This window comes from Brassica rapa, chromosome A07 (genome assembly GCF_000309985.2).
Source record: "Brassica rapa cultivar Chiifu-401-42 chromosome A07, CAAS_Brap_v3.01, whole genome shotgun sequence".
Taxonomy (NCBI): domain Eukaryota; kingdom Viridiplantae; phylum Streptophyta; class Magnoliopsida; order Brassicales; family Brassicaceae; genus Brassica; species Brassica rapa.
The window spans coordinates 25,160,844-25,182,426 of record NC_024801.2 but is presented as its reverse complement, the minus strand read 5'-3'; the positions used below and the strand labels follow the sequence as shown (position 1 = coordinate 25,182,426).

The 21,583-nt window shown below is 35.8% G+C and overlaps 4 protein-coding genes across 7 annotated transcripts; 3 read left to right on the top strand and 1 right to left on the bottom strand.

The window, feature by feature from the left end:
- The first annotated feature begins 432 nt into the window (after nt 1–432).
- On the top strand, nt 433–1,644 carry MYBL2-1 (myb-related protein 308). Its single transcript, XM_009107524.3, has 3 exons — nt 433–692; nt 859–982; nt 1,083–1,644. The coding sequence occupies exons 1-3, from the start codon at nt 653–655 to the stop codon at nt 1,507–1,509; spliced, it is 591 nt and encodes a 196-aa protein (XP_009105772.1). The 5' UTR covers nt 433–652; the 3' UTR covers nt 1,510–1,644.
- A 1,102-nt stretch (nt 1,645–2,746) lies between these two features.
- Nucleotides 2,747–7,632, top strand: LOC103831633 (U-box domain-containing protein 10). Of its 3 annotated transcripts, XM_009107522.3 has the most exons (4): nt 2,747–4,381; nt 4,519–4,869; nt 5,775–5,891; nt 5,987–7,632. In XM_009107522.3, the coding sequence occupies exons 2-4, from the start codon at nt 4,576–4,578 to the stop codon at nt 7,424–7,426; spliced, it is 1,851 nt and encodes a 616-aa protein (XP_009105770.1). In that variant the 5' UTR covers nt 2,747–4,381; nt 4,519–4,575; the 3' UTR covers nt 7,427–7,632. The 3 variants fall into 3 exon arrangements, with proteins under 3 accessions (XP_009105770.1, XP_033130219.1, XP_009105771.1); XM_033274328.1 differs by having other exon boundaries at nt 2,747–4,869; XM_009107523.3 differs by lacking the exon at nt 2,747–4,381 and having other exon boundaries at nt 4,654–4,936.
- Nucleotides 7,633–8,472: 840 nt separating this feature from the next.
- On the top strand, nt 8,473–9,459 carry LOC103831632 (uncharacterized protein At1g66480). Its single transcript, XM_009107520.3, has 2 exons — nt 8,473–8,863; nt 8,939–9,459. The coding sequence occupies exons 1-2, from the start codon at nt 8,637–8,639 to the stop codon at nt 9,297–9,299; spliced, it is 588 nt and encodes a 195-aa protein (XP_009105768.1). The 5' UTR covers nt 8,473–8,636; the 3' UTR covers nt 9,300–9,459.
- Nucleotides 9,460–9,979: 520 nt separating this feature from the next.
- LOC103832250 (putative 1-phosphatidylinositol-3-phosphate 5-kinase FAB1C) lies at nt 9,980–18,002 on the bottom strand. Of its 2 annotated transcripts, XM_033274306.1 has the most exons (10): nt 15,833–18,002; nt 14,893–15,609; nt 14,328–14,814; nt 13,790–14,251; nt 13,221–13,750; nt 12,704–12,830; nt 12,453–12,617; nt 11,092–12,378; nt 10,598–10,864; nt 9,980–10,508 (listed from the first exon to the last, which is right to left on the bottom strand). In XM_033274306.1, the coding sequence occupies exons 1-10, from the start codon at nt 16,120–16,122 to the stop codon at nt 10,254–10,256; spliced, it is 4,587 nt and encodes a 1,528-aa protein (XP_033130197.1). In that variant the 5' UTR covers nt 16,123–18,002; the 3' UTR covers nt 9,980–10,253. The 2 variants fall into 2 exon arrangements, with proteins under 2 accessions (XP_033130197.1, XP_033130196.1); XM_033274305.1 differs by having other exon boundaries at nt 13,221–14,251; nt 15,833–18,001.
- Nucleotides 18,003–21,583: the final 3,581 nt, after the last annotated feature.

Here is a 21,583-nt window from a genome sequence, read left to right as displayed (position 1 = left end):
AACTGATTTTGTAATTCTGGATATATTTCTACCAATTGTATTTATTTTGCCAGTTCATAATTATTTTTTGTTATATAATAAATTTTTATTCATTGGGTATAATTTTTTATCAATTCATAATGTTAACAGATATTTTGTATTAATATTTATTTTTATTAATTTTTTTTTCCAAACCGGATAACTGATTGAATAAATTTATATTGGTGTAAAGTTCCTAGTTCACAAAGTTATCTGTCTGGGTAAAGATCTTTTTTTCTACACTATCAAAACCATATAGTTTGCGAGAAAGTATGTACCTTTTAAAAATATGGATCCGAGAGAGGTTTGGATTGGAATGATATAGGTAAGGCATATTAAATGCAAGCTCTTTCCACATTAATGAGTCTACGGGTCAGTGAGCATAACCGTGGTGGTAATGTCTATTAGAATTGAATAAATGTGGGACCATTTAACACATATCATGATGTGTTCTTCTTCTTCCTCGTCCAACTATTATTGATTTGACCATGCACGCTTCTCTCAACCCACCGGTCCAAGTCAAACTTCTATCCACATAGCTATCATCCCCCTATATATCAATTGCTTCTCGTAAACAACCTCACAATCAATCAACTAACAATAGAAACCTACCAGTCTCTCCTTTGAAGAAGAAATGAACAAAATTAGCCACGGCGCTCTCTCTCGGCCTTCCGGTAACGTTTCTTGTTCCATATTGTGTATTGTCTTTCATATGACCAAATTCTTCATAATTGAAGATCGGTATAGAAGTCATAGATTACATATATGTACATGTGCACGAGTGAGTTTGCAACAAATGTCGTTTTACTTTGTGAAATTTAATCCCTAATCATGTTTTAGGAATGCTGCACCGTGCCAAGAGGTATAGAGGGAGAAAGTACGCAAAGCCAGAACTTAAAGAAAGCAACTTCTCAAAAGACGAGGACGATCTCATCCTCAAGCTTCATGCACTTCTTGGCAATAGGTTTTCATTCTTCTTCTTTAATTCAATTTCGAGCGTTATTATAAAAATATACCATAATGTGAATGTTTGTAATAATAAGATTTTGATGGTGCGCTTTCAGATGGTCACTGATAGCGGGAAGATTGCCTGGACGAACCGACGACGAAGTAAGGATCCATTGGGAAAGTTACTTAGAGAAGAAACTCATGAAAATGGGAATCGATCCAACTAATCATCGTATCTACCATCACACCAACTACACTTCTAGACGATTCATCAATGCCTCGTATAAGAAACATGAAACCGATATTATTAGTGATCAATCTTCTTCGGTATCTGAATCATGTGATATGAAACTATTACCCGTTTCAAGTACCAATTGCTCTGAGGCTAATGCTAGTTCTGGAAACAGCCGGTTGCCTGACCTCAACATCGGTCTCGTCCCGATAAAGACCGTGACTTCTTTGCCAGTTGGCTCCCTTCAAGAACCTAGCGGATCCTCTAACCATGGTTCAACGAGTCAAGAAACACTTCTTCTTTTTCAGTGAAGAAATGTACTGTGAGATGAGATTAAGGAAAACTCTTTGTCAAAGTACTATTCAAATTATGTATTTGTTTGTGCACATCTTCATATATACCTACCACTTGGTAATAAAATGATTTTTGAAATTTTTAATCCCGAATTGAAAATGTTCCGCTGATTTGCATCAGACTCTTTTATCAACTATTCTCTTAATCAAATGTCAGGTTTCTTTTCGTGTGGAACCATTGGTATAAGTTAACCGGTAATCGGTTCAGTGAAGCCGTAATATATTAGCTATCAGAGAGAAGAAAATGGGGTGCACGTTTTGAATGGATGCTTTCCACGACAGTAATGAACTAACACACTTGAAATGGAGAAGTATGTTCATCTTCTTCCAAACTATACTTATCTTTTTATGCAAAAGCAATTTAAGTCTCTCCTAGCAAAAGGAAATCTATCTTCTTTTTTGGAAGAATATTAAATTTAGTTATCTTTTTACAACATATGTGGTCTTTTATCGAGATTTTAAGAATCTTTTGAAACTTAAAACAAAATTAAAATGGAATCTATTACTACTATTATTGATTTTTTATTCCTTAATCAAAAGACTATTGCTGGATCAACTAACTAATTCTTTACCCTAAAATAAAAACAATAGTTTTTATGAGTACTTAATCAACTAACTATTTCTTGACCCCCAAAATAAACTAACTATTTTAATTAATTTGAATTATTATTTTTTGCAATATATATATAGCACGTAAGTATTCTTGCGATGAATAACTGTAATAGCATTACATATTGACATGAAAAATATTGTGCGTTCTTTTGCAAAAAAAAAAAAAAAGAAAAGAAAAATAGGTGCGTAGTGATCATTTGACATTAAAAGTTTGGTTTGATGACTTGGTGTCTCTATTAGGACACACATCTCTCTCAGAATCTACATCCAATGGATTATTTGATCCATATTGATGCAATGCGGTTAGATGAAGAAGACTGGCGCCTACTAAAATAAAGGCGAATAAATGATAAAGACTAAAAAAAATGATTTAAGGTGGCATTGTCCACGGAGAAACCACCCCAAAGCCAAATCACTATGGTATCTTCTACTACAGGTAAGGAGCTAGCTAACCTTGTAACTATTGTAACTCCCCAAAAGCTCGTCTGACTCCAAGGTAGTTTCGTTTTGGTGTCAAGAGAATCGTTGGTAATTTAGACCAGTGGCGGGAGGCATCAGATTCTTTGACATGGGTCAGTTTGATAACTAATGTGTTTTATATGGGTTAGTATGCTAATTATTTCAGATTTTTCTTTACAAAATAGAGGGAATTTTTCTTTTCGCATGGGTCAAATGACGACCATGGTTCTGTGCTAATTCCGCCACTGATTTAGAGCAAACCTGGAAATAGAATGAGACGATAGAGGGGTCCTTTGACGACAGTGTTTGAATGTACAGTGAACAAATATATATATGATTACATATCTCGCAAAAATTATTGCATATAACACAATCCAGATGTACTGATCAGAGTCCTCTTGATAAAATTTCGACCAAATGCCTAAATGATTAGCAATAGTTGCCCACATAATAAATTTATTATTAAGACTCACAATAGATCCTTAAAACACTATGACCAAAAGTTCTAGTATTTTTAAAAAAAAATCATTCACTCCCAGTATTCTGATTATTAATTATTATTATTTTTTTTTTGATCAACTTCTGATTATTAATTATATTATGTACTAAAGATATAATAGCAAATCAACATACTTGATGCTTAAGCATGGAAACTCAAAGAGAGACACATAAGCTCCTCTAGTATCACAAACACCAAACTGCAGGGTGTACTGGATCAAGCATTTTATTTGGTATACATTTTTATTTATGATTGGTTGGATTTATTACCTAGTGGCATTAATTATATTTGTGAGAAAATGCTTAATGTAGTCATAGTCTGTACTCTCTGTCTATCATGTCTTTCAAATGAGTTTGTCTTGGATCTCGTGAAGAAAATCTAAAAGGTATTAATAATGCGGCCCTGGAAAATCACAAAAGTACTTTTACAATAGATATTTTTCCTAAAAAAGTGTTAAAGACAGAATTTTTTCTTCTAAAAGTAACAAATCAATGATAAAATAACTTATAATTACACATAAGAAATTATTTAAGAAAAGAAGGATAGCTATAATCACAAAGAAAATATATTGTTTCACCTTTTGGTTAGTGTAAGCCATAAAAAGTAACAAATCAATGATAAAATAACTTATAATTATAATTTTAAGTTACAAAAAAAAAACTTATAATTACACATAAGAAATTATTTAAGAAAAGAAGGATAGCTATAATCACAAAGAAATTATATTGTTTCACTTTTGGCTTAGTGTAAGCCAGAAAATGTAACAAATCAATGATAAAATAACTTATAATTAATTACACATAAGAAGTTATTTAAAAAAGAAGGACAGCTATAATTACAAAGGCAAAGATTTTGTTTCACCTTTTGGTTTAGTGTATACATGGTCAATACAATGCATCTAGCATATTACTTACCAAATGATTCATGAATCACAAGTGAAATGTTATCTACTTATCTATCTTAACTTGCTTTCCATAGAGAAAAATAACTAAATTTGACTTTTTATTACCATTAAAGACTTATATGACACATATTGGTCTGATTTTCTTCCTTTATTCCTTACTACCCATTAGAATATTTATATAAAGTCATATTCACAGCCAAGCACACAATAAACCATTCCTTTATATAAATAAAAAAAGATGTTTCTTTCTTGAAATGTGGTTTGTTTCCACTATATAAGTCTGGTTGCAATACAAATCGTAATTATTGAAAAAGTGACAACTTGCACCGCGAATCTCGCTCTCAATTATCTAATTTGTAATGTTATACTATTATTTTATTGTATTGCATTAATCAAAAATGATAAAATAAAACTATACATTAAAAACGGTGTCGTAGTAGCGACTCATCCTCATTTTTTTTTTGCAACATGGCCTCGTTGGATACATAAAAAGCGTTACAGGCACGTCTGAGTCAGAGCAAGAGTTCAAAAATCCACATGCGACGTCGTAATGGCTGGAGTAGCCGTCTCTCCCGCTTCTCTGCTCGACGTCATCGCTGAGATCGCAGAGATTTCGGCGAACACGGGGGTGTTTAAGAAGGACTGCGCCGATCTCGCGAGGAGAGTTTGTCTATTGACGCATTTGGTTGAGGAGATTCGGGATTCTCCGCAGACGCCGACGGCGGAGGAATCTGATGCTTCGTCTTCTTGTGAATGTGATTGGTGGTCTGATCTTGTGGTGGGGCTTCAAGCGGCGAAGCGTCTTCTAAGTGCAGCCACTTGTTTCCAGGCTCGCGAATCATCTGTAAGCATTCTCAACGAGTGTTATCGAATTCACGAAGCTTTTGCACGTTTTGGTATTCAATGCTCAGGTTCAACTTTGTATATCACTATCTGATTCTCAGATTGGATGCTCAAATCCTTCTTTTTTTTTTTTTTTTTTTTTTAATGTAGTACTAGGGTGCTCAATTCCTAAGATCCATTCATTGGTTTTCATCATGGCAAGCTTGAACATTTGGTTTTCAGTTCCATTTTAGGTTCAGTTTTTCAGTTATAGGTCTCTTTTTTGGGTATAGAGGTTTTTATAAAATTTGGTTCGTTTTCGGTTCGTTTTTAGTAAAAATATTAGGAACCTGCTAATATTCAGAAAAAATAGATTCAGGTCTGCTTCAGCAGAGTTTTGGGTAATTTTGAATAATTCAAAAATATCAGATAACTGAGATTTTTTTAGATAATATATCTGATAATTTGGATAATTTTTTATAATTCTGAAAAAATATTCAGGTAATTCATTTTTTGGATAATTAAATCCCTTTGTAATATTAGATATTTATGAATATGACTTTTTTTAGTTTTTAAATTGTATTCTGGTATCTTTTCAGTTTTTGGTTAGCTTTCGGTTCGGTTTCGATGGGTATTAACGTATCCATTTGGTTTTTGGTTAGCTTCCGGTTTCCTTTCGATTTTTCGGATAGAAAATAGGAACTTTTCATGTATTTATGAGTTATGGTTTTGGTTTGGTTTTGTACAGTTTGAGTTTTTGGTTTCTGATAAAATGTCCGGCTTACTCTGTACCAAAGAGTTTGTCACTTGATATGTTTGTGTAGTAGTCACTGTAGATTGAAAGCTAAATGTTGTTATCATTTGTGTTGTCACGAGCGTTTCTTGATGAGCAAAGTCTCTGAAATTCGATGTGTCTTGATTGTGAAGGAGGGTGCTGCGAAGAGAATATCATTCCAGTTCCAATGTGTTACATGGAAGCTGGAGAAAGCACTAGGAAACTTGCCTTATGACCGTTATGACATCTCTGACGAAGTCCGCGAACATGTAAAAAGTTCATTCATTCATGAGTACGCAGACTTATGTCCTTCTTGATGTCGAAGCTGTTTCTAAGGTTTATATATATTGTCTTGTAATCTCAGGTGGAACTAGCAAGATTGCAGTTGAGAAGAGCAATGCAGAGATACGGATCTCTGAACTCAAAGAAATTCTCCACTGCTCTATCCGAGCCAATGGAGAAAGATGCATCGAGAAAAGTCACTGAGAAGTTGGAGTGTATTCCAGAAACAATACACTCCAACATCCCTTCATCAGATGAGAAGAAGTTAGAGTCACCACCGCGAAGGAAGAGCTCTTCAGTTTCCTTAGCTTTCTTCTTATCAAAAGACGCTGATAACGAGAGGTTAGAGAAAGCAATCACAAAGACCAATGATGACGACTCGAAAAAATCAGACAACCTCACTATCCCCGAGGATTTTCTTTGTCCAATCTCGCTGGAACTGATGAAGGATCCTGTCATTGTCTCCACAGGACAGACATACGAGAGGTCTTACATACAAAGATGGATAGACTGTGGGAACCTGAGATGCCCCAAGACTCAGCAGAAACTCGGAAACTTCGCTCTTACTCCAAACTACGTCCTCAGAAGCCTCATCTCTCAGTGGTGCACTAAGCACAACATCGAGCAGCCTGGTGGCTACACCAAAAACTGTGAAGGCGACATGTCGAAGATACGTGCATTGGTTCGGAAGCTCTCGACACGGTCCCTACAAGACCGAAGGACCGCGCTTTCTGAGATCCGGTCTCTGTCGAAACGAAGCTCAGACAACAGAATCCTCATTGCTGAAGCTGGAGCCATCCCTATTTTAGTGAAACTCTTGACGTCAGAGGACGTCGAGACGCAGGAGAAGGCTGTCACTTGCGTTCTTAACCTCTCGATCTACGAGAGCAACAAGGAGCTGATCATGCTGGCAGGTGCAGTCACGTCTATAGTGCAAGTTCTGAGAGCTGGAACCGAGGAAGCTAAAGAGAACGCTGCGGCTACACTCTTTAGCCTCTCGTTGGCTGACGAGAACAAGATTATCATTGGTGCATCTGGTGCGATACCTGCTTTGGTGAATCTCCTTGAGAACGGTAGCGTGAGAGGGAAGAAAGACGCTGCGACTGCTCTGTTCAACTTGTGTATATACGAAGGGAACAAAGGAAGAGCGGTTAGAGCTGGTGTTGTGAACCCGTTGGTGAAAATGCTGAGTGATACCTCGAGTCACAGGATGGTCACTGAAGCTTTGACTATTCTCTCGGTTCTAGCGGGTAACCAAGACGCTAAGACCGCGATGTTGAGGGCTAATGCGATACCGTGTTTGATAGCGTTGCTACAGAAGGATCAGCCTAGGAACCGGGAGAACGCGGCGGCGATATTGTTTGCTATTTGCAAGAGAGATAAGGAGAAGCTGATCTTGATTGGTAAACTTGGAGCTGTTGTTCCGTTGATGGAACTATCGAGAGATGGTACGGAGAGAGCTAAGAGGAAAGCTAGTTCTTTGCTTGAGCTGCTCCGCAAATCATCTCAAAAATTATGCTAAAATATATAGCTCTTTAATGAATAAAAAAGATTTGAAAATTAACTTCATTACCAGAGAAAGCTCTCTGGTTTAATTTTTAGTTTAATTTGGTTGGATGTTTATCTGAAATGTTTATGTTCTGTGATGATTTTTGAGTTTTGTTTGAAGACTAATATTATTTGTGAAGGTGGTATATAGAGTTGCGAGAATCGATCTCTTTTTACTCACCTTTTCTATTTATTTATTGATTTTTGTAATAACAAATATTGTGTTAATTATAGATTTCATATCATTAATAAGGTCGTTTGTTAGACTTTTAAAAAAAGAAATTAAGTGTCAATTATTAGAGAGATAAAGTTTCTCAAGAGAAAACTAGATGATAATTAGATTAATTTGATTACTTTGGGATGAATTTAGTAAAGCAATAGCTTGAGATGAATCATAGATTGGTGATGAAGATCAAGATGTAAGCGGTAGTGAGATTAATACCCAAGAAAAAGCCACATTTTCTTGTTATTTATTTGTTGTACATGTCTTCAAAAATAACTGCTTGGTCGTGTGTGTTTGGTTTGGGAGAACTGTATTTGGGTCAACATTTGTTTATTATCTCTTTCCCTCTGGACTATAATGAACAAAAACTGTCGGCAAAATAAAAATAAGGCCATTGGTTTTCGCTTCACGGGATTGGTTCACGTGCTTTAGCTACTGTTCATTGAAAGAGTAGTAAAACTAGTTTTTTGTTTTCCAATTCGTTAAAAAGTCAATCATTATTCACATGCCTTTCGAAAGAAATGTTTCTCCAACGAAAACTTTCCTGATTAATCGGAGTGATTTACGTAAGAGTCATTTTCCCGGAAACAAAGGTCACAAAATACTCAAAACTGTGGTCCAAGTGAAGAACAGTACACATTTTCCGTTTCAATTAATCATTTAAATTATATAATATGATTAGACATAGTTTTTGGGTTGTTATTGGTTTTTCAAAAGATCGATAGCGAAATTTGACGTACTTTTGTCTTCCCATTTCTATATATTATTGAAGATTTGGCATTTTGTTGACCTAAAAAAATAGTTCACTATCATCAGCAACCAACCATAAACCCATAATCTATAATCATCTGATCTAACGCACCACCCACCTTGAGCTACTGAGTTTCTTACATAGATATCTCTTTTGTGGATTTCAAAAGCTCACACATTATTAGTAAACCTAGAAGCTCATCTTTCTATAATGGGTAATAGCTTGGGAAGCAAGAAAACTGCCAAGATCATGAAGATCACTGGTGAGAGTTTCAAGATGCAAACGCCTGTGAGAGCTGGTACGGTTGTTAAAGACTTCCCCGGCCACGTTCTCTTGGAATCTGAATCCGTGAAGCATTTTGGAATCAGAGCAAAGCCTTTGGATCCTAACCAGAACTTGGTATCCAAAAGGCTTTATTTCATGGTGGAACTTCCTAGGTAAGACCTCAATTTCATCTTTTGGTTTTTATGTTTTCAAAGTTTGAAATCTAATCATTGAAACTCACGTGGTAGAACATGGAAGGAGAGAGCACCGAGGAGGGTTCGGTCAGGAATCCAGATGAGTGCAAAGGAGAGGCTAGAGAATCTGAAGCTGTCTCGTAGATCATCGTCTGATCTCTCGGTAATGAAGAAGGAGGAGGTTGATGAAGAAGAGAGAGAAGTGATGACTAGCGTCAAGTTGAGGTTACCGAAGTGGAAAGTGGAGAAACTGAGGAAAGAGAGTGAGAGTGGCTCTGATTTCTCAGACAAGATCACAGCTCTTTGTCTCCTCAACATTCAGAGACAACGTTTGCTTCATAATGGAGGAAGAAGCTTTGGGATTGGAGATGAAGAAGGTTGTGTGAAAGCACAAGAGGTGATCAATTCTTTTTAGGGTTTTGTTTATTTCTTGTAGAAAAAGAACACCGATCCGTTTCTCAAGCCACGTTTCTTGCATCCTCTAATTACTAAAACTGCCACTAGGAAACGGATGTGCTCCAACTTGTGTGTAACAAACTTCTAGTATTTTCTTAATATAAACAATGTATCCTCTATCTAGCTAGATAATATTATATAACGTAAACCTGAATATACAAAACATAACTCTGACGAGAGATGCTAAGCTTCTTTATCTTCTACATTTATTACACATCTTGTCTCTAGTACATAACCTTAGATATGTCATGTGTAAAAGATCTGAAAGTAAATGTTAGAGATCTCACATTGAAATGTTCCAATGACCAACACTGGTGTCTAAGATACTTATTATCAATTGAATTGAATTGAAATTCTATGATAAACTAAAATTAATATAATATAGCCTCGTTTGTTAATCTAATATGATAGTCTAGAAAAAAAAATTAATTAGCAGTTTTAAAATATGATTTAGTTTGAAATGAGTCGATAGTAACTATTATTATTTTTTTAAATATGTTGAGATCTCACATGGAATTTTATTTTTAAACTAGTACTAATATATAAAGAAACTAGTCACTCCTAATTGGAGTTTAATTGGAAATTCATGATAAATAAAATTAACAATAACAACAAATTAACGCAAAGGGAAGAGATCAATAAGAAAAAGGCAAATCATTAGTATTTTTCTTTCAATCTGAGGGGCATAAGTTTAGCCAATAATTACAATATACAATTCTCCAGACTCAAAGAGAAACCAACACACACCAAACAAACAAACAAAAAAAAAGGATAAATTCAATCAGTCAGGTCCCAACATGTATATATGTTCCGTCTACTTAAACCAATTTCTTTTTTTTTTATTGTAAAAAGAAAAAATCAAGATCAGTAAAACAAAAGAATGATGAAAAATGGTGTTCTTTCTTTTACTCAATCAGGAGTTCCATGGCTCAGGAACCGTTAGAAAATAAGTGGTCATGGCCTTTCGAAACCTCTTCTTGTACTGTTTTGGCGAGATTATGGTTGGAGCAGCGTTTTTGGGTCCACCCAAAATCCCTGAAGCTTTCACCCAAGTCTCAAGGTGCTTATCCCATGTGTACTGTCTCATGAAGTCTATGATTCCAAGAACCAGCTCCTTACGGTCTTCGTCGAACCCAACCAGCAATGAATAGTCCATTACATCCACAGTCTAATTAAAAAAAAAACGAGATAACAGATTGATCAAAAATTTAAAACAACAAAAGTGACTTGGGAGTTGGGGTAATGAAAATCACTTACAGCTAAGAAGTTAGTGTCGTTCCATATAGCTCTCTCCAAGCTTCTCTTTGCCTTGCTTCCCAAGAATATTGGTTCTGTCCGTAGTGTCTCAAGCAGATTCATGTCAAGCAAAACTTTGTCTGTTCCGGATGTGTTTGGATTGTACCGTGACCGTGCAGACCCCTTGAGATCATAGATTCTTGATATTCTCCTGTTGTAGAATAGATTCTCCATCACCATAAGATCCATTTTCGTTTCTTTTCCACCTTTTGAGTGCTTAATAGAGACCTGCACGCCATAGCATTCATACCAATCAATCACATGATTAACTATTCCATTTCAAACCATAGACTACTGTAAACAAGTCTTCTAAAAATCGGTTTAGTTGAACGAAACGATTTTTTCAAACCGATTTCTTTAAAAATCGGTCTGTCTAAGTGTCCACATAACAATGATCTTCTATAAAACGTCTAACCACCACCTGACGATTTCTTGAACATTTGACTGTAACTAACCTGGTAGATACCGAGAATCTTAGCTAGACAAGTGGGGCTCCCAGAACTGAGAGACTCCTTCATATACTTAAAGTACTCAGTTGCAAAGTCCTCAAAAGAATCAAGCTCCGTTTTGACTACTTGTTTTATAATAAACCTCTCGTCCAATGACTTGGCGAAGTAAACATTGCTCTTCCCTCCCTGCGCACACCATCTCTGACACCGGCTCAACGACCTCACAAAGTCCACCTCCGTCGGACAACACGTCTTTCTCAGAGCGTCGAACTGCGTCGCGAAATAACACGTCACAGAGAACTTCACCTTACCTTCACTTGCACCAGAGGAAGAAGAAGAGCGGTCGCTGAAGGAAATAGTCAAATGCGGAGACTTCTTATCATCCTGAGATGATCCATACACCGCGTGGTGAATGTAATCAACATCCATCGACCCTAGAGAACGCCACGTGGAGAACGTAGAAGAAGGTTCAGACTCTTTGTTACTAGTACTACTATTAGCAATGCCTCTGTTAACAACCCACTCTTTATACTCCTTGGAGTTAAGAGCATATGACACAACACTCGCGGGATCATCATCATACACAGGAACCACAATGTCGTTGACGCCACGTTGAGGAATCAACATCCGAGCCCCATCAGCCATCTGGCTAGCTGAAGAGATGTAAGTAGGAGCTGAGCCAACGATGAGATCCAGCTTCTGCACTTCTAGAGGTAACATCTGTGAGTAAGTCCTCATCACGTTGGAGACGGGGTCCCTCACCATGTTCCTGTAATCGCCGGACGCGTGGAAAGATCTGATGCCTGAGAGATATAAAGAAGATGGCGGCAAACCCTTTTGGATCCTTTCTTGAAACCGTATCGCTGAGTCGAATGACTGGACTCTTACTGGCTTGGCCAGCCTCCGGAGTGGAGAATTAACAGCTGAAGAATCTGTCTCCGCTTTTTCATGAAACGAGCCTAACCATGCTGAGTCTATCCTCTCAGAGAGAGAAGAGCCAGGGGAGAGTTTGTTATCATCACCGTTGTTAGCTTCTCCATCAGAATGAGTTTTCCCTTCCCCTTCATCTCCACCTTCGTTTAGTCTATGGTCAGGCTTTGGAGGCTCCTGCGTCTCTAGACTCCTGGAAGCATTGCCATCACTAGCTTTTTTGAGTTGAGAGTTTAGCAAATAAAGCTGATGATCCCAAGCGTGAGAACCAATCATGAGTGCACGTCTCAGTCTATTCAGCTCTAAAATATCCAAACTCCCTTGGTTTTGAAGACTCTCTTCAAAAATAGGTTGCAGGGCGTCCTGTTCAAGATGAGGAAAAATTCCATCAAATACAAATTTCAACAGATTTTTTCAGTTAAGTGATGCTCACTCACATCGTATTCATCTTTTTCTTTTACGAGTTGATCTTTTAATCCCACGATGCGACTATGTAGTTCAGAGGCTCCAGGTTGTTCAGGTTCAAGTAAACTGCTCTTCTCTTCCATGCGTTTGATCATACCAGATACCTCCTCGTACATAGTCCTCATTTTACCCATAAGCTGTAGAATGCACACAAACAAAAAAAGCATATGAGCTTTATAATCTCCATATATCAAAAGAACTTAAAATGTTTCTTTAAGGTTACCTCAGCTGCCTCTGTACGTATCCAATCCGGTTGAGGATGGCTGTTGAATTCAAGCATTGATGGAGGAAGGAAGACAGTAAGTATGTTGATGGGAGAGTATCTAAAGAAAGCAACCATGTTTCCGAATCTGCAAAACAACAAAACCATAACACTATTAGTCAATGTTCTAAAGATCGTTCACTTAGGCGGCAAATCAGTTATAGCCGAAAGGATTTTTCTTAAAATCTGATTTATCTGATTCAAATCAGTTTAAATTCATCTAAATTGATCTAATTGGTTTTAATTTGTCTAATCAACCAAAGCAAATCCATAAATTTGTCTAATTTTTTTTATACCTAATGTTTACAATTCATCAAAATGATTTTATAACTAGAAGCACAAAAACTAAAATATATATCAACATTTGTTAAACTATAGAACGCCTAGTTACTATCCTAGTGATTTCTTGAACATAGTATTTTGAACATTACTATATGAGGTATCTCTAGAGAATATGATTGTATATAGAAGAGTTTACCCATAGAACCGAAGGCAGTCTCTCTGAAGTGAATGGCCACAGGACGCAACACGATTAGCAGTAGCATGATTCGAAAAGCTAAGTTCAAGAAACTTCCCAAAGGACAGTCCCCATGCAGCATCAGACATAACTACTCTACGAGTAGCAGGCGGGACACCATCTACATGTGCACATCTCAGGCACCGATGCCACATCCATATCTTCCCATCTTGTTCACCGGGAAGCTTCATGGATGAGTGACGTCTAACGTTTATAGTAAGGTTCCCATTTTGGTGAGAGTAGCAGAGGACATGAGCATCAACCAGCTCCTTACACGTTCTACAACTTGAAGTCTGATCGAAGAGATCATCTTTCAAGTATTTTCCGAGAGGTTTATCAAAGGATCCATAGAACTTAATCCGCAATAGTCTTGACCGTTCACATACTGACTCTTTCAACACACAGCGGCTTGAAAACGAGACTAGTATGCTCTGGTGAGAGTCCGCAGCAGAGAAATATTCACTAGAAACATCATCTTCATCGAGATTCTCATGATGTGGCAAGTTGTGCATGTTCACTAACTGATTCTCCTCTTCACCTCTCAAATCAGTTGCCGAATAAGATCTTATTACCAAACTGTCAGGTAAATCTCTATTCAGTGCATCACATTGCTCAGTGTCAACTTCACAAGATTTCATGTCTGAAGAAGATGGGAATAACACACTCGGATCAAAATCCTCGGATTCACAAGCCTCATGATCTGGCACCAGTGCTGTAGTTTCATCTTCCTCCTGTCCAGCTGTATCAATCAAAGCTTGAAGATCTTTCTCTGTAGGAGAATGAGTTACTAAGGAAATGCCATCATCAATCATTCTCCTATCTGAAGCAGACCGCACCATCCCTGGTTGCTTAAGTCTAATTTTAGGCAGAGAAGCACCTTCATCCGCAAGGAAGGAAGTCTCCAATGATAAGTGGTAAGCTGCAAACACAGCATACTGAATCACATGCTTAACCTTCTTTAGCTCTTCACGACAACTCCCCTTAAGCACAACCTACACAAGTAAAAAAAAAGAATAATCAGAAAATTGATTACTAGTGAAAAAAAAAACAATAATGAATTGAGCATACCGTGCAACCTAGGCGCTTAGGACAACCTTCAAAGTACATCAATGTCCTAGAACGTTTTCTCCCAGCTTCATGCTGCTCCAACACTTTCTCAGTCCTAAACACCTCACAATGCCCCAACTGAGCAGTAGAGATCCTATCTACAGAAGGGCAAACAACAGCACCGGTGCAACGGGCTATTTGGTCCAGCAACGACCTTTTCACATTGAGCACCAATGAAATATCCTTCTCTAGAAGGTACTGCTGAGCATACGAAGATACGCTTTTCTCTACCAAGAGAACATTGGGATGAAGGGAGTCTATTTTCGATATAATCGCCTTGAGATGATCATTCTCCTGTTGGAGCAACGTGTTAAATGACGCTAACTGTCCTGCAACTCGTTGATACTCTAGAGACCCGGCTAATAGCAGCAGCCTCGGATGTTTGTATTGGGAGGTCATTCGCTTGTGCGTTATGTTCTTGCTGCACACTATTCCCCTTATGAGGATGCTGCATTAAAGAAGGTAACTAACTATCAGCCAGAGGATAACACTAATGAAGGCACACGTAGTAAAAAGATAAGTATACCTCTCGTTTTGGTTTCCTGATGCTACACATTTGATTTTAACATAGCTCCCAGGATCCATACTGCCGCCTGCACGAGTGTCCGGCTTCACGAAAGTGGCGGCCTGCCACGCTAAAGCAGTGACGATATCCAGCCAGTCACCAGCACTGCCCTCGTCATCATCACAAGGAGTAAGCTCCTCTCCACGTAATAGCTCTGCAACTAGAGCTCGGAAATGGTCGTGCACCACTGTTCTAAGAGGCTCATTACTGTTGTCTCCTAGTTTAGGGGCGTGGCTAGCAAAGCTACTACTCAATGAAAACTCAGTAGCAGTCTCCCTAATATCATCATCGTCTTCGTCGTCATCATATGCAAAGTAGTTACTCTCAGCGTCATCGTTCTCATCTTCAGGAGGGGGAGGATACCAGATGCGTCCGTTGTTCTCAAAATCCAACGGTTCTTGCAACGTATCCTCCTCCTCCTGCTCTTCTGGTTCCGTGCACCTCTGATCCGGCTTAGTGGGACTGAGGTCTTTGGCGTGCTGTACAAAGCGCCCAAGAGGACTAAAATTGTTCCTTAATGGACTGTCGTGAGGACTGGACCCAGCAGAAGACTTGCAACTAAAATGCTCATGTCTACTAACACTACCCGACTCTACATCTGAACTGTCTTGATTGTATTCACTCGAAGGGCTTAGAAACTGTTTACCACTGTTTCCACCTCCTTCTTCCTCCTCTCCCCTGCAAACACAATCCACACTTATTAAAAAGGTTAAAACCAATGTTCAAGAACTCGCTAAGAGGTGGTTAGGCGCCATTACTGTTTAAACGGGCGCCTAGACAGATTTTTTTAAAGAAAAATATTTTAAATTTTGAAATAATAGTTTCATTCAGACCCCTTGATCACTGCCTAAACCGATTTTTAGAACACTGGTTGAATCTTTATCAAGAATTTGAGTAATACCTGCTAGGATAGCAACGAATAGAGGCGATGTTCCTGCAATCTCTGATTTCAAGGCTAGAGTTCTCACTTTCAGGGCTATCACCAGGATGAACCTTATCATAGCTCTTCCCTCTCAGCTCAAGAACCTCACCATCACATTCTCTGCACAGCTTCTTGAGATCTTCTGGTCTCTCCTCTGTGTCAGAATCAGAGTAGCAGCTCTTGCACCAGGAATGGCCACAGGTAAGGCAAGAGTAGCCACAGTGGAGGTTGGTTCCACAGTCATTGCAGGTTTTGGAAATGATAGGCATGGTTGTTTCAAAGTAGCAACAAGGAGATTGGTTTGAATCTGAAGTTATCCAAGACTTGAGTAGATCTAGCAGTGAAGCATCAGGTATTCCCCTAAACTATCAAAATACTCCTAATTATAAGAAGAAACAAACAAAAAACTCTCTCTCTCTATTCTCTATTCTCTCCCCTCAGATTTTGAATGGAAGATTAAAAAAATCTTTAGCTTTGAATTTTTTTAGTATGATTATGAATTATTTTTAAAAACCTCCCACAACAAAAATGGTGGGTAGATTTGGATATGAAACAGACTCTTTTTTTATTTTTTTTCTTTTTTTTTTTCTAAATAAAAACAAAGTCCTACATCAATTTCAGATATAGATATGTCAAATCCTAGATCAAGAACCCCTCAAGATTAAAATCTTGGACCAAAAAACAGATCCAATATCAACAAGACAACAACCCACCAAAAAAAACAAACTAAGAAGAAGACCTTTGACTCGATCACAGCTTTTAAAGATCAATAAAGAGTGAAATTGAAGAAGAAGAAAAGGGAAAGTAAAATAGAGAGAAAAAAGATTAAAGACTGGGGAGAATGAGAATTAAAAGGAGAAGTACAGAGAAGGTTCCTTTTCTAGCTCTCATTTACAGTTTTTTTTCTTATTCTTTTTTTTTTTTAATCTCTCTTCTTCTTCTTCTTCTTCTTCTTCCTCTACCACTAACAACAATATCAACACTATCTTCTTCTTCCTTCTTTCTTTCTTTCTTTCAACTGTTTTTACAGCTATGGCAGATTTCTAGAGAGACGCGATTCCTTATACTGCTCCGCCATTAACTGTTCCCTCCTTTTTCTCTCTCCTCTCTTCCCTTGCTTCTTTCTCTCTCTCTCTCTCTTTTTTTTAATTCCAACTAGAGTTTATTCCAATTTTTAATTTCTTAATTAAGTTTTTATGCTTTTGTTTAATGGACTTAGAAAATTAAAAACATGACAAAGACCCTCCTCAAAGTCGTTTTTTTCCTTTTATTTGACACGACAGAACAGAGACTCCGTCTTCACGGTTCCGTTTTCCATTCGTCACCATTTTCCCCCAACGGCGTTTTTCTTCTCTTTTTTCTTTTCTTTTTGGTGAACTTTTTATGTATAAAAATATACAACAAATTACATTTTTCTTAAATATTCACGTTTCGTTTTTTATTATTATGCTACGCCAAAAAACTTTTTTTTTTGTTTTGATTCTCCACTACTCTAATGGTCATATTAACTTTAGTAAGTACAAAAGATCTCTCATAGTATTCCTGAACTTTTAATTTTAATTGAGCAATAAACGTGTGAATCTGGTCTAAATCGAAAAGCTATTAGTCAAAATTCTACATAATTGTTATGTATCTATATAAATAGACAATATACATGTGGAAAGGATTACAATATTATTATGAATCAAATGACAAATTGCAATGATTACAGATACGCTTTTCAGCCAAATAAACACATATAATTGGAGAATGAGAAGATAACGACGATCTCATTATATAACTGTATATACTAGTTATAAAAGCTTGTACGGGAAGATGTAAAATGTGTATTGAGAATACATTTGTGTACTAACTTTGACTAGTATCTGTTCCATTTAATAGGCTAATTAGCAGAAGAGTTTTGATTATTTATGTGTGTAATTAATCAACTTGACTAATTAGTTAACAACTTTAAACAGTTGTCCGTTAGTGGTGGGGGCTAATACTGAATTGTTGTGTTATTTCTTTCTTTCTTTTAAAGGGAGCGTGTATTTACAATAAAAACTCTATAAATTAACAATGTAGATACTTTAATATTTTACTAATTTATAAATTTATTAATTTCTAAAAAAAAATATTTTCTAATTTTTTTAATTTTAAGATATATTTTTACAAAAACATTTGATTGTAGTGTATATACATTGATTAAAATTTTGAAATTAGATATTTATATTAGTTTTATTATATTATCTGGTGTATATAAAATATGTTATATAATTTAAATGTGTTTTAGATATAATTTTACTGAATCTCATCAAAATAAAATTAAATGTTAAGAAAATATAAAATAATTCAATTGTGAATATAAAACAAATAATGGCTTGTAATTATATAAAATGTATATACATATAAATTATTAATATATAATTTTAACAGGACCATATTTTTACATATGATTTTCTTAAAAATTATTATCTTATTATTTTATCGATTTGTGTCATATTTTGAATCGGTCTAATTTGAAACCAGACAAAATTATTAATTTATGATTTTTATTAATTTATGAGTATTAATTTATAGGGTTTAGACTGCCTAATGTAATGAATTATTATTTTTTTGTTTATAAATAAAAAATAAATATATAACAAAAGTAACATGTCATATTTTGAACCCGTCTAATTTGGAACAAGAAAAATTTATTAATTTATAAGTTTTTACTGGATTACGTATTGAATTAAATATTTATTTTGTTTATAAATAACAAATAAATATAAATATACAAGGGAAAATGACTAAAATGAATTGTTTCGAGATCTATACATCGTAGTCACGCGATGGTGTCTTAAACATATAAAACACGCACCGTTGACAAAAGGTAATAGAAGTAAAGTAGAACCATCCGTTTGTGTACCTTTTTTAGGTGATTGATCCCCAGTTCATCGTTTTATTAGAGTATTTTCAAAAAGACTCTCTATTTGTTATTTACAAAATTATATATTTAAAGTTTTAAAGTATTTTTCGAAAAAGAAACTTCAAATTTAATTTCAAAAATATTTGAAGTTTATACTATAGTCCTTATATTTTGACAAAATTAATTTAAATTCATAATTGTTTTTATAAATAACTACCAGATATATATAAATGTTACAATAATATTAATTAATAAAATCTTACACGAAAATATAAAATTATAAATAGAAATATCTAATTAAATAATAAAATATGACATTATTCCATAAAATTATTTCTGTAATGCTTCATTTTTGGTTAAACAAAATTTGTTTAGATGATATTTTTGAGGTTCTCGAAAAACTTTACTAGACTATTAGTGTTGTTGTAATAATTAAAAATTGTGCAATAATTATGTCTTCCTGTATTTTTATAAAAAATATTAAGTTTATTTTGTAATACTCTTGTTGTCTAACTCTAGTTTATAAATATTATAAATGTTTTTTTTAATGTTTTTTAATTTTATGTGTAAATTTTTAATATATAAAATAAAATTGAAATATTTATGATATAAAATTTTTTAAAAGATTAAAACAATAAATTAAAAATATTTAAGAATCATAAATATGATTTGTAATTAATTATAAGGATCAAAATGCAAATAAAAAGATGAAACTTCAAATTTGGAATTTTAAATATTGAAATTTCAAATATGAAGTTTCACTGTTTAAAATTCTAAATTTGAAGTTTTGAATCTCTTTTTGGAGAACAAAAATTTTAAATTATGAAGTTATAAAATTTCTTTTGGAGATGTTCTTAGGCATCTTTTTACGTATTAACCTTATTCAGATTTCATCTCTTTTTCATATTTTTGTATCTCTTTAGATATCTATCTATCTATAATAATAAAGGAGAGTTTTCTCTCTTCTTAAGCCTCCACGTCAGCACATACCATAGGGCTTTTATTGACACGTGGCGTTCTCTCTTTAATCACAAACATAATATTCTTGGCGATACGAATCTCATCTTCTCTGAGTTCTGTATCGTAACCTCATGTCTTCCCTGTAATTCATAGTAGTCATAGTGTGCAATCAGTTCAACCCACTTTCTCCTCTACAATTAAGTTTTTCTCACCTCCGTTACAAAACTAAGAGACTATATATATCGTCGAGGTTTTTCACACCAAAGTTTAATCGGATCACAATCTACAAAAACCCTTTAAACAGAGCTTCCACAGATGGCAATTAACAAGCTCCATTCCAATTTGAAGGCAGGACGTTGCAAGAAGATAGTTGTGACATGCCTTCTTCAATTTTGGGAGACCAGTAATGTGAAGAAAGCATGTGAGGTTCTGGGTCTGGATCTGTTTTTTGACGACGAGAAGGTGATTATATTTTCCTTTCTTCCTGTAGTTAGATTTACATCTTCGATACAACTTTCTAAAATAAGGCGACAAATGGCCTAATCTTTTCAGCCGACATTGATCCAATGGTCTATTGGGGTTCATAGACTTTACATTTTCAAGAAATTGCTGAAGTAAGGAGCAATCTATGAGCTTTGCTTATTCGATGTAACCAAAAGCACCATCCACTTTAAACTCACCGGCTCACCCATACGCTTCAACAACCAGATTAGCTGATGGATACGGCTGCTAATATCCCCACAAAAAGGTTCAGACTTCAGAAATATGAATAGTTTATAACGTCGGCTAATACGATGGTCGATTTTCCGGGTATGTTTGTCGTCCACTCATGTTTTCCCAAATCTCTAACAATGTTTGGCCGAAACTTTACGCATCCATATCCACCGTTTGGTATCATGTTCTCTGCAGATGTTTTGGTGATATTTGTTGCATCAAGACCACATAAAACATTGAAACTCAAGCCATCCAATGTGTTATGGTTACAATCCGTCTTGACAGGTACATAAGCCGATGTCTTTTGTTATAAAGTGAGTAGTTCATGCTCTTTGGGTTAGCTTTTGTCGTCGCCCTCATGCTAAACCTCAGCCTACTTGCAGGAGGACAACCAAAACTGTTAGTTTGTTTGATATGATTGCACATCAGCTTCATCAAAGTTAAGATATTGGGTGTGGAGCCTAAACCAACTGTTCCTACAAACATAAACCCAAAATTTGCAGGAGTTGAGTATTGCAGGTTGGTTTTTCCTGAATGCTACTTCTGAAACATACTTATATATTGACAATGAATGCCTCACCGGCCAGAGTTTTTTAGCAGTGTAAGAGATTCCATACTAACTGTTGTTTATGAAATTTGATACACGCTGTTCTCCAAAAAAGGTTAAATTTTTTTTAGTAGTTTATCTGGATCTGATGATGGTTGCAGCTCCACCTCTTCCAAGTATGGGGATGTGCAAAAAAAACTGAAACAGTTACTCTTGCTGGACTGAATACGTACTGAACTCTCCACCGCAGGTTCGTTCGCTTAGTTCGTTCTATAGCTATATGTTTGATTCTCTGAAATCATCAAGACAGCCGGTGGACCCAACAGAACAAGCTCCTCTAGCTGATGCAGATGTTAGCCCCAGTGATGAAACTTCTGCTCCCAAGAAAGTTCTGATGCCTAAGAAGACCCATTGCATTTAAGAGATCCAACGAAGGAGTTTATGAGTTCGAAACAGAGGTTGCAGTCCCATTAGCTATCAAATTTTTTTTAAAAGTATGAGTCCAATAAAGTAGTTTGGGTTTCAAAACTTTTGTTTCAATGGTATCAATTTTTTTTTACAGCCGAAAGTATCAATCTTAAGACTTTAAAATGGAGATCAATGTATGTCATGTTGTAGG

Bases quoted from the DNA above. Each gene is read 5' to 3' on its own strand.
- MYBL2-1 (XM_009107524.3), top strand. From the start codon at position 653: ATGAACAAAATTAGCCACGGCGCTCTCTCTCGGCCTTCCG. The intron at 693-858 runs GTAACGTTTCTT...ATCATGTTTTAG, and splicing joins CGCTCTCTCTCGGCCTTCCG to GAATGCTGCACCGTGCCAAG. The intron at 983-1,082 runs GTTTTCATTCTT...GTGCGCTTTCAG, and splicing joins CATGCACTTCTTGGCAATAG to ATGGTCACTGATAGCGGGAA.
- LOC103831633 (XM_009107522.3), top strand. From the start codon at position 4,576: ATGGCTGGAGTAGCCGTCTCTCCCGCTTCTCTGCTCGACGTCATCGCT. The intron at 4,870-5,774 runs GTAAGCATTCTC...TTGATTGTGAAG, and splicing joins TCCAGGCTCGCGAATCATCT to GAGGGTGCTGCGAAGAGAAT. The intron at 5,892-5,986 runs GTAAAAAGTTCA...TTGTAATCTCAG, and splicing joins CTGACGAAGTCCGCGAACAT to GTGGAACTAGCAAGATTGCA.
- LOC103831632 (XM_009107520.3), top strand. From the start codon at position 8,637: ATGGGTAATAGCTTGGGAAGCAAGAAAACTGCCAAGATCATGAAGATC. The intron at 8,864-8,938 runs GTAAGACCTCAA...CTCACGTGGTAG, and splicing joins TTCATGGTGGAACTTCCTAG to AACATGGAAGGAGAGAGCAC.
- LOC103832250 (XM_033274305.1), bottom strand. From the start codon at position 16,122: ATGCCTATCATTTCCAAAACCTGCAATGACTGTGGAACCAACCTCCAC. The intron at 15,610-15,832 runs GTATTACTCAAA...TTGTGTTTGCAG, and splicing joins ATTCGTTGCTATCCTAGCAG to GGGAGAGGAGGAAGAAGGAG. The intron at 12,379-12,452 runs GTGAGTGAGCAT...CATCTTGAACAG, and splicing joins AAGAAAAAGATGAATACGAT to GACGCCCTGCAACCTATTTT.